At 39.9% G+C, this 12073-nt stretch overlaps 1 protein-coding gene across 1 annotated transcript in view; it reads right to left on the bottom strand.

Moving 5' to 3' along the window:
- Nucleotides 1-11058, bottom strand: part of ptpn21 (protein tyrosine phosphatase non-receptor type 21) — a 30276-nt gene extending 19218 nt beyond the window's left edge. The window contains exons 1-6 of the mRNA XM_064927952.1: nucleotides 10815-11058; nucleotides 9295-9598; nucleotides 4780-4949; nucleotides 4281-4378; nucleotides 2921-2988; nucleotides 2739-2809 (exon numbers count right to left, since the gene is read on the bottom strand). Coding sequence (XP_064784024.1) covers nucleotides 2739-2809; nucleotides 2921-2988; nucleotides 4281-4378; nucleotides 4780-4949; nucleotides 9295-9474 — 587 coding nt within the window. The 5' untranslated portion in view covers nucleotides 9475-9598; nucleotides 10815-11058. The remainder of the gene's footprint in view (nucleotides 1-2738; nucleotides 2810-2920; nucleotides 2989-4280; nucleotides 4379-4779; nucleotides 4950-9294; nucleotides 9599-10814) is intronic.
- Between the last annotated feature and the right edge of the window lie 1015 nt (nucleotides 11059-12073).

The following is a 12073-nucleotide window of genomic DNA, read 5'->3' as shown; positions in this document are numbered from 1 at the left end:
AGCTCCATTATCAGAAAAAAAATATGCCTACAGAAAGCTGAGAAACTCTTCAACAGTGACGAAAGTAGTTGCTTCCAAGGTTGTATTTTTCCCGCAATTGAGTTAAATGATATTGCCTACAATCTGAGCACGTGGAGAGGGAGTGAGTCACTCGCTCTTCACAGCAGCAAGCTCCATCAGTACAGGCACAGATACTTTCATTACAGGAACCACAAGGATTGGGGCCGTCCCCGACAAAAAACAATATTATTTGACCAAGAGTTGTCTGCTCTTTCGAACCAATCGGTTGGTTGCTGACTTAGTTGCTGAAGTGGCAACATAAATGACAGCAATTTCTGACTGAAAAGTTTAGGAAAAACATTCCCATTTCCCTCATCCCTTGCTCCATTTGTGTGACACATGTACGCATTGCATGCACGTGACCAATACGGCCTGACCTATTGCATATCATAATCACATCAATAAACAAACTCAACATCGTTACACATGTGACAGCAGAATTTATCCAGAAGACGTGACAAAAACAAAACGGGGAAAGTTTACTGGTTAATCAGAATGTAAAGGGGAAGTCAGGTGTGTGGAATAAATTTCACTAGTTGTCGAAAATATTGGCGTTCAAGAACAAAAATAAGGTAAAGCGCAAGCATATTATGTGTGCCAAACATGTGCTGTTAGATTAGAATATCCTTTTACTGACCGTTTGGAACAATGTAAACACAAAATACATTGCAAGCCTACCAGAGAGTCCGTTGTAACATGTTTGTTTTTGTAAAGCCTTTATTACAACAATGACTAAAAACAGTCGCATTCATTGGTGAATGCAATTTGCGAAATGGAATAGTTTAGGCCTAATTATTGTTTACGTGAATTATTTAATGGTCGCTTTGTTATTTGAAAACTAAAATTCTTGATTGCATTTCAAAATCAGGAATTTCCCTTCTAGGCAGAGTTGAAAAAAAAAGCCATATCTCAGACTGGCTAATAAAAAGAAAATATTAAGATGGAGAACAGACACTGGACTTTTGAACGGTAGTGTAATATGGACGATTTATAAAGGCAGGCACATTTATCAGTTAGGCTATTGATTATAGACCTAATTAGGTTGGGGTTTCCTCTCTCCTCACTTGTTTAGACAAACAGATGCCTAAAAAAAAGTTAAAGGGCTGTTTTCTTGCCTCCTAACTCCGTTGCTGCCTCTGCCGCATTGTTCAACACCAATATGCTGGTTAACTTTGCTATTATGCACATTGCAACATGGTCTAGGAAAAGGCGCTAATTGAGTGCACTAATGCGTTTCAAAACAGCGGACAATGACGACTATCCGCGGGAGAAAACGCATTGGTTATAAAATAATATATTTTTTATTTGTTTTGCACAATTGTTCTTATGTAATATAACCATATACAGTTTCAGTATCACATTTCTTAGACTGATGGACTGTAATCCCCACAGCCTCCACAATGGATCAGACCACTCAAACAGCCTCCTGGGGGGGAGGGGGGGAAGCATTGCATGTGACAAATTATTCACTAAACCTCAACTAGACCTTGTAATGAATAATGTGGAAATTGAGCGAGTTAAGGGGACTAAACTACTTGGAGTAACCCTGGATTGTAAACTGTCATGGTCAAAACTTATTGATCGGGAGAGGTCTGTCCAGAATAAAGCTAACATCAATATGCATGTCAATCTCTCCTGGCTCAAAGTAAAGGAGAGATCGACTTCATCACTTCTTGTACTTGTGAAAAGTATAGACATGTTGAATGCACCGTCTGTTTAAACTACTAGCACCCATGCAAAAACAGATAAAAATACACCTTATGGAACAGCGTGGTATGTGAAGAGATACCCACACAGACATACACCATAACATACGCATAATACACACATGTACACATGGATTTTGTGCCGGAGGGCACACACCTAATGTGCTGTGAAATGTATTGTAATGTTTTTAAAATTGCTTTAATTTTGCTAGACCCCAGGAAGAGAAGCTGCTGCCTTGGCAGGAAATACTGGGGACGCATAATAAATACAAATGTAGAATGTGCAGCTCGTACCCATGCAACCACATTTACTCACACAGCCAAGTCAAATGGTAGCAAAATGCATCAAATGGTCACAGTCTGGAGCCCTGACAACCCTTCTCAAACTGAAAATGTCAGTCTAGTTCAACCTCCAGCAAGATCAGCTGCTGCTATGTGCTATCCCCCATCATCTCCATCTTCTGTTCATCTGTGTCACTGCACTTCGTTTGACACACACAAAGCAGTGAAACCATTTCATACACACCAACATTGAGGCAAGCATCAACTCCTCACCTCAACTACGGACCCCCCCCCGTAGCTGGGGCCCAAAACAGCTTTTTCCATCTATCTATCCAGTGAGCAGAAGGCTGGAAACCTGCAGGTTGGGATGGACGGAATGAAAACCAGCTGGCCTTGGAGGTGGCTTGGTGCCAGGCCGGCCCCGGCTCGGGGCTTTTCATCCATCTGCCTGACTGTAAATTAGAGCTGAGGACCCCTGGTCAGATGGGTTTATTTTCGGCCTGCTGAGGCCAGATGAGAAAGAAGCACCATGGACTGTCCCACTGCATGGATCGAACCTGGACTCAATTAAAAGGCCCTGCGAATGCCAGCCTCTGAAGATGTGAAGGGGGGTTCCTGTGGAGAATATAAGGCATGTCTTCTTTTCCACAGATGGAAAATCTGATGTGGGAACATCTGAAGATTTCTCACCTGTAGTTCTGGTAAAGCACAGCCACTTTCTGAGTGGCCTCTTCCAGTACTCTCTCATCCTGGATCCAGCCCTATGAATAGATGGGGAAATCTAGATTACATTGTGCACATTAATAAACTATAGATCGTAAAACAAGAACTTTGAGACGCAAAGCCATAGAGAAAAGAAAGAAACGGCTTACGATAGGAAAGAGCACAAACTTCTGAAGAAACTCCTGCGAATCGTAACGATTGAAGTCTCCGAAGTCAGCTGACACAGAAAATAATAAAATACAATCGCAATTTTAGTACACTGGGTGAATACATATAACACAGTACAGTAATATTTTTCCTAGCAGTGAATACAAGTAAAAACCTTAAAATAGGTGAAAGTCTAATGTGTCTATTTCTGCAGTTAGTACGAGGCAGACAAAGCGTCCATGGATTTTCAGAATGGTGTGATGCTTATTTTAGAAAAGCAGGGGGACCCGTGTGTTATGACACGGGATTGCTTTAACGTCTGAAACTGTAGTGGTCCAACGTTAACAGCAATCTCTTTCTGCACGCCAGCTATGTTCACAGCTATGTTCAGTATCCCAGGCATTAGCCATGCTAGCTACGGCTCTACCGGCCAGGCCCCCACAAACCCTAACCCCAGCAGCTAGGTAAAAATAGACCAACATCTTCCAAGCAAAAACCAAAAGCAAACTTAGCAGGGCTTTTTTAAGTCAACAAATAGAGGTTTCTTAAAGCTTTTAGTATTACTGGGATGCTATTTTGATCTAGCTTGCTATGCAGTTTGGGCAGCAATAGTTTGGACCTGGGTTGCACCAGTAAGTGATCTCAGTTGCTGTGCAATGTTAACACCTAGGCCAGTAACTTGCACTGCCTGATATAACTTTGCCAGTAATGTTTGAGATTCTTCTGGCTGTGCAAAAGTGGGAGTCCAGAAATGTCAAGCTGGAGACTCATGCAAAGGGAGTTTACACTCCCTGAGCCTGGCCAGTTTATAAGTTGGTTTGGGCTTGATGTTGCTTGTGTCCTACATTAACAGACTTGTGAAAAGCTCAATAAACCCAAAATAAAGTGCTCGACTCAGCTTTTATACAAACAAGGTTACTTAGGATTGTAGAAAATAGCCTTACGTTTGTACAATGAGACATCAATGATGTTCTCTTGAATAGCAAATTAAAATATTCAAGTTTAAAATTTTTATTTTCCCTAGGTATGCTTTGAAATCATATGACACATCTGACGAGTCCCGAGCTGAGATTCAGTAATGATCCTCGAAACCATACTCTAACAACTTCTCTCCTGTTGCATTGGTGTACGGTCACCAGCTTTAGGTTCAATAAAGCATGAGCAGTGGAATTTACAACAGGTCATGACATCAGCGTGTGAGTGTGGTGCAAAACACTTGCTGTGGCCACCTATGGCAGGACCTGACCTGTCACCACAGTTTGAACAGGTGGCGATCCTCAGTCACCCCATCAGTAGATAAGTGTGTACGGAGTTTAATTTCCCGTTGTTGCATTCAGAGCCCGTGTTCAGTATTCACATTACCTTGCACTGCCAAGCCAGCCAGGCGGATGGCCTGTTCTATAGAGCAAGGGATTCGGCCTTCGAGAACATCCTTCTTCAACTGGAGATAATACTGATATCTGTAGGGAGGTAGAGGAAGTTGGTTAATCTCAAGGTGTGGACAGAAGACAAACATGACTTGGTTTGACACCTCCATTCAAAAATCAGTCAGTGAGAGATGTGATGTCATACTGTAGTGGGTGCCAACACAGAAAGAACAGTGGTTACTGGACTGAGTTGCTCAATGCTCAGTAAGTGTTATGGCATACGGAGTATGGCAAATCCTGTAGCATGAAGGATACACATGCATTACATTCCACTACTTTTGACTGATCCAATAGGAATGGATAGATTAAATCAATTTGGTGGGAACTGTGTGGCTTAGAGTTAACCAAGAAATACATGAAGGAGACAACATTTTGGCATGAGAAGCAACCTGAATGAGTGTCTGGTGTCTCACTGTGTTAAGCGGATATCTGACCTAGTGATCTCCTGCTGCAGTTGGCCTACGGTGGGCACGTAGAAGACCACGCCGAAGTAGACGGTGGGCTCCAGGCCATACTTGTCCAGCTGCTTCTTCAGGGGCTTCTCCAGATCGATCCAACGCTGCTGGTTCTGCTTGTTGAAGTACCATAGGCTGAAGTACGTTATCTAGTGGGGGGGAGGAAATGAAAAGTGGGGCTTTAAATCGGGGAAACAGGAAGCAGTCTATTGAAAGATGAGGCGATTGTGAAATCGTTACTTGTTAATGAAATGACAGTAATATGGTATTTTGGTTTACAATGACAATAGCTTAGGTTAAATTACCTACGCTAAATTATAGAATACTTAACATGTTTGTGCTTCCTTCATAAACATGGCGATTCTACTACACATAGCTTGTATTCATCTGAAACATGAATGTTGACACACAAGCCCAAAGTAAAGTTAAAGGTTCCTTTGCTGCTGCCACTCCCTGTCCAGTCTTGTGACTGTCTGCTGGGGTGGAGCAGTGTGCATCACACAATGAACAGTGGTTCTGGAGTTGACCTGTATTGTTTAGGATGAAGGGAGTCTGGCCACAAGGCTCACAGCGTGATTGCTCTGACTACAATTATACCATTGCTAACCCATTTACAACATCTGAATGTCTATTTGAAGCGTTGGAATTTATATCAGAAATCACTGCTAGTCAATTTAAACCCTCCCCTATTGCAAACAGTTCACACAAAGTTTGTGGTAAAGATCATCAACGTCGGAGAGAGAATCAAGACTTTCCAACAAAGAGCATATTCTAGAGATTCTCTGATGGCAAAAGTCAGGCCAAAACATAGGCTACAAGTCTACAGATTTTGAAAGCATTTCTATCTTCCTTTTATATATTGCATGGTAACAGATCCTTCAACCATCAGTGTCCTTTCCTATATAGGGCCCTATAAAATCTGTAATTTATTTGGGCCTGATACCATTAAGTTTTTCCCCAAATTCAGTTCTCTGTTTTGTTTTAAGCTAAAAAATAAAATAAAAAAACACTTTTTGAATAAAAAAACAAAATTGTATGTTCAAAGTCCACAATATAACTTCAACCATGAGACCACTTTTGAGGTCTGGGAAAAATCTAAAGAAATGTAGACTTTTTGGTTGTAGTTACCAAGAGAAGTTTCTATAGTGCTCATGTGATTGCAGTTGTCCATTCTTCCAATCAATCGACTGGTCTACATTATTTTTTAAATGTGTATTTTCCATTTATAGACCCACCCTATGTGTTTTAATAAAATCAACTATATGCACTGAGCGATGCTTTAAAACTTCTTGTGGCTGCAGGGGCAGTATTGAGTAGTTTGGATGAAAAGGTGTCCAGAGGTGCCCAGAGTAAACTTCCTGCTCCTCAGTCCCAGTTGCTAATATATGCATATTATTATTAGTATTGGATAGAAAACACTGAAGTTTCTACATATGTTTGAATGATGTCTGTGAGTATAACAGAACTCATATGGCAGGCAAAAACCTGAGAAAAAAAATCCAACCCGGAAGTGGAAAATCTGGGGTTGGTCAATTTTCAACTCAGACCCTATTGAAGTTACAGTGGGATATTGGTCATCTTGCACTTCCTAAGGCTTTCACTAGATGTCAATCGTCTTTAGAAACTTGTTTGATGCTTCTACTGTGAAGTGGGGCCGAATGAGAGTGAATTGAGTCAGAGGTCTGGCAGCAGTCAAAGGCATTTCACATGAGAGGTATCCCCCGTTCATTTGCTTTTCTGAAGACAAAGGAATTCTCCGGTTGGAAAATTGACGATTTGTGTTAAAAACATCCTAAAGATTGTTTCCATACATCATTTGACAAGTTTCTACGGTCTGCAACTAGTGAACGAGCTTCGTGAGTTTTGATTTGTTTACAAAACGCGCTAACAAAAGTAACTATTTGGATATAAATGGACATTATCGAACAAATCAAACATTTATTGTGGACCTGGGATTCCTGGGAGTGCATTCTGATGAAGATCAAAGGTAAGTGAATATTTATAATGTTATTTCTGACTTCTGTTGACTCCAACATGGAGGACATATGCATTTGTTCTCTGAGCGCTGTTCTCAGATTATAGTATGGTTAGCTTTTTCCGTAAAGCTTTTTAAAAATCTGACACATCGGTTGTATTAAGGAGAAGTATATCTTTAATTCCATGTATAACACTTGTATTTTCATCAACATTTATGATTAGCATTTCTGTAAATTGATGTGGCTCTGCAAATTTACCAGATGTTTTGGAACTACTGAACATAACGCACCCAATGTATACTGAGATTTATTTTATATAAATATGAACTTTACCCAACAAAACATACATGTATTGTGTAACATGAAGTCCTATGAGTGTCATCTGATGAAGATCAAAGGTTAGTGATTAATTTGATCTCTATTTGTGCATTTTGTGACTCCTCTCTTTGGCTGGAAAAATGGCTGTGTTTTTCTGTGGCTTGGCTCTGACCTAACAATCATTTGTGGTGCTTTTGCTGTAAAGCCTATTTGAAATCAGACACTGGTGGGATTAACAACCAGATTACTTTTAAAATGGTATAAAATACTTGTATGCTTGAGGAATTTTAATTATGAGATTTCTGTTGTTTTGAATTTGGCGCCCTGCACTTTAACTGGATGTTGTCATATTGATCCCATAAACGGGATTTCAGCCCTAAGAATTAAGACAAATGACTCAAGGAAGGAGCCAGAGATCAAGACAAACAAAATAACAAAAACCTGTACCCGACCATCCTCCTCCCGCTCCTACTGGCCTTTGCAGATTCTGCCGTTACACTCCTGAAGTTGCCGGTAGGCTACACAAACCTGTTTCATGTCGAGTGCCAATTTCTCTTACCATTTCTACATGCCAGTTCTGGTTTTAATATGCACAGTCTCAAACGGTTACATTTAATTTTTAATGATGTCTTCGCATCTCATAACCATTGTCATGTTGTTAATGAAAATTTGAACTAAATGAAAATTATACAAATCTAAAAGTAACTTCTATTGCCAACCATGTAGAAATATCCTATATAAAGCCAACAAATATTGCAGACTGCAGGTAGAAAATATCATATGAATCACATTGGCTACACATGGCGTGTCTGCAAGGAACTTGAAACATTGTAGCAACTTGGTCTGATGCTAGCAAACTAACAACACTGTATACATATTCTGGGCCCTCAGTTTCCCGGGTCAGACACAGCTGTAGGCTTTTTAAGCAAGGGATAAGAAATAATCACGTTGGCCTATTTTATGAAGTTTCCACTGGATCAGAGCATTGTTTTATTTTGCAGAGTAGTTATTGAGCTGTAAAGATTTTTCAAATAGTCTACACTGAGGAACTATTGTCAATGGATGTAAAAACAGACTGTATATTTGCTGTTTGAGATTAATAAAAAATTACTTTGAGATGATCCACAGCTCATTAGTTGTGGTGGGTTAAGACAATCAGAAATACTATCAGATACCCTAATGGGCAAATTTATAGCCCTACATTTGCGCGCAGTCCAAGTAGCCTATGCCGACTTCTATACGCAATCAGGTGCGCGTCCTTACTCAACGTTGACAGGAGGGCTCCAAACAAAAGACGATTAATAAATTGGCAAAACTCCTAAGTATAGCATAGGTTTTTGAGCTCTGCAAACAATGTGACCACTCTGACAATGAGAACAGTAAAAGACTGTCAAAAGAATAATAATATATTGAATACATTTAATGACAATAACCAAACAAACATTGTAGATTAGAAATTATGAGAATTAACGGTAAATGTACTGGTGATAGTGATGTGCCATCCCCGCGGCCTCCACAATGGATTAGTCCACTGAGCCTATCGACCAAACAATTTACCAGTCGACTAAATGGGATCAGCCATTAAAAAAACGGCCACTGGATTTATGTTAAATACTCATGATATAAATTCTGCCAGGTATGCTTAGGCTACTTTATAGCTAACATTTGATTGAGTCTTGGAAAGCCTTTCCATCCTTACCAGAAGATGAGTATCATTAGCATCATTGTTAATGGCTACACAAAGTATAGACATACGCAAGCACCGAATTAAAAACACAATATTTTCTTTATGCGGATTCTGGAATATTCACATGACACTATTGCCAATTAGAGGGAAACCTAGCTACCGAGTCTGATTCAGATGCATATTGAATCACAGCACAGGTGTGTCCACTGTGTCCACAGCAGAGGTGGGTCCACTTGAGCAGCGCATGCATGGCCTACGTGATTGAAGAATGACTAGGTCAATGTGGAATGACTTTGGCTGAAACAAATTATTCTTTCCATACCCTCAAGACAATAGGATATAGGATAGGTTCTAGGTTTCTGATTGTTTTATTATGACAGGACTATCAGGTAGGCTGTTGGAGAACAGATCATAGACCATGATAACTTTAGCCTAAATGGCCACTCTCTTGAGAAGAGTAATCACAAACAAAACGACAACCATCAGTGTTTCAGTCATCTTGAGCATACATACCTCTCGTAACTCGAGTCTCTGTGCAACTGCCTCCAAACATTCCTGGCCGGTGCTCTCCACAGAAAGAGTAAACTCAACAAATTCACCATTGAGCAGCTGAATGCGTGTGACCAGACAACTCTTGCTTGAGACAGTATACCTTCGAGTTCTTTTGAGTTTTAAGCCGAATGGCAAGGGCATGTTTCAAAGTCCTTTGGCAAGGAGTACTTCCTTGATCCAGAAATATATGTCCCGTTGTCTCTAAACTTTGCCCATCAAAAATGTAGTGGATAAGAGGCCATCCATGAGTTGGATACATGTATCCCTGTGAAAACAGAAAGAGAAAAATTGTTATGAGACAATATAAATTATTTCATCATTCCAGATAACATTTTCAAGACAAACATAGCAAGCAGTAATATACTATATGACATGTTATTCGGAATCACCAAATTTGGTTCTGGAGAGCAACAGTGTGTGCAGGCTTTTCTTCCAACCCAGCACTAACACACCTGATTTTAATGTTCAACATTGATAAGTTGATTCAGTTACGTAGTGTGCATGGCTGGAACAAAAGCCTGCAATCCCTGACCACCGGCAGAGGTAACCAATCTCAGAACATAAAACAGATGCCCTTTATGAAACAACCCATCTTATTGGTAATCCACTTAGCTAACGAGACAGGGAGCATCTAATTTCTTGGTGCAAATCAGACAGTCGAGTGATTATTGAAAGAGCTCCAAATACCAGTAGCTTGCTAATGGTTCTCCATCCCAAAAGTTATCTGTAGGACACTTCCATTACACTGGAATAACAGAGATCAAAATTGAATGTTGATAGACAGTGCACTGGGCTCCAGTCCAGATTTAACTAGTAAACTAAAGTAGTTTGTTACAAAAGACATCAACGACTTTTACGAGCCAATAGCCAATATACTAGATGACAATGTACAATACATGATATTGTAGAGACGGACAGTCTCAATCAGATATGAGCATATATTTTTTTACGTTAGTTAGTCCAGTTAGCAAAGTCAGGTGGCTAACTAGCAGTGTTAATTGAGTTAGCTAACGTTAGCTCATTAACGCCATCAAGTTGAAGCAACAAATTACTTCGGGTTACACGAAAAACAAACAAAACACTACTTTAAACAAAGCTAGTTATACGGTTATGAAAAAGAGATGCTCCCCAAAAAAGCCTAAACATAGAACCAAAGACAGTACTGTATGTTTAAAAACTATCCAGTAAGTTACTTCATGGTTTCCCAAGCTCGGTCCTGCCACCATCCTCCGACTGCACTTTTTGTGTTTTGTCCTAGCACCACACAGTTGATCCAAACAACCAACTCATCACCAATTTTTGATTATTTCAATCAGCTGTGTAGTGGTAGGGCAAAAGTTTGGGAAAGCCTGCAGTACACTAACTTTAGCTAATTAGCTTGCAGGCTAGCATAGCTAACGTCGTCAGCGTCAAAATGGGCTCTCCATCACCATAACACAATCCCTGCAAATAGCCAGATAGACAGACATTAGCATCTTTACCTTATTGATGTCCGCCAAAAGCAAATTAGTCCATTTGTAAATTGCGCATATCCAAAGCTGCCGCCAGTCATTATAGGTGATAGTTATGTCAAATATCGAAAAGATTTAGTTTGGAAGCTGCATACAGAAAACCAACTCAGCTAACGACGTGCTTCACTTCCTGCCGAAAGAGCAACAAGTGTGTATGAATCTCTACATCCGCGGATCTATATTATCCTCTTTTTTACACAACCGTTTTCCTATTATGTTGATTTACATAGACAAACAAAACTATGTACATTTACATTAAATATAATATTTTCTTCAGGTCCTGTATGAGTTTCAACGGTTGTATTTCTTTATAAAAGTTTGAGTAGTTCTTCAACAGCGGCGTGATACACGGCAGATTTAGAGGCAATGACATCAGACAGCTGGAATGCCAGGCAGGGAAAATGACAAGAATGAGACAGCTGCCACCCTGCTTACGACGTACGTTATTCAGCCCCGTATACCGAAAACCTATATTTCTGCTCATGTTATACTCATTTGTGAACTGTCCGTTTACTTGACTAATTTATGAATGTCAGCTGAGGTTGCTGTAAAATAGTGTGATACTGCTGGATGAAAATAGACGCACACACACCCCTCCCACTGGGACAAAGCGGGGACAAGTTGACTTTTGTGCAGAGTGCATGATGAAAGAGGAGGCGGGTTCATAACAACATAACAAAACATTTTATTGTAAACATGAACAACACTGTTAGGCAGTCACAGCAAAGGTCACAGTTAACTAGGCTACATGTTGCAGAGAGCACAGTGCCTCTTATTAAAGGTATTTCCTAGAATATTCACTGATACTCTGTTATTTGAAACCAATAGGCTACAAAGTGAGCAATACATTGATAAATATATAAAAATACATTTCTGGTCTAGTTAATTCTCATTATAGTGTAACAATAATCAAAATACATATTGGTCAATACTTTGTACCGTAAATCTCCATGGCAATACAGTGTCCAGAACAGGAATGGGCATTTACAAAAAGTATGAAATATACAGCTTCCATTTATAAAACACATTTGAGATTCAAAAACCTCAATATCAAGTTGCTCGTAGCGAAAATAGCATCCGTTGACTTCAAAGCTCATTAAACTAATCCTTAAAATACAAATAAAATCAGAACTCATCATCACTGAAAGAGGCTAGAGTGTTTATATTCTCAATGACTCCTGGCGCTGGGAAATCAGATTCATTGGACACGTGGAAAGACTCTTCCAGCT

Source organism: Oncorhynchus masou, chromosome 21, assembly GCF_036934945.1.
Source record: "Oncorhynchus masou masou isolate Uvic2021 chromosome 21, UVic_Omas_1.1, whole genome shotgun sequence".
NCBI classification, from domain to species: domain Eukaryota; kingdom Metazoa; phylum Chordata; class Actinopteri; order Salmoniformes; family Salmonidae; genus Oncorhynchus; species Oncorhynchus masou.
Note: the sequence above shows the minus strand (reverse complement) of the source record. Positions and strands in the feature narration are given on the sequence as shown.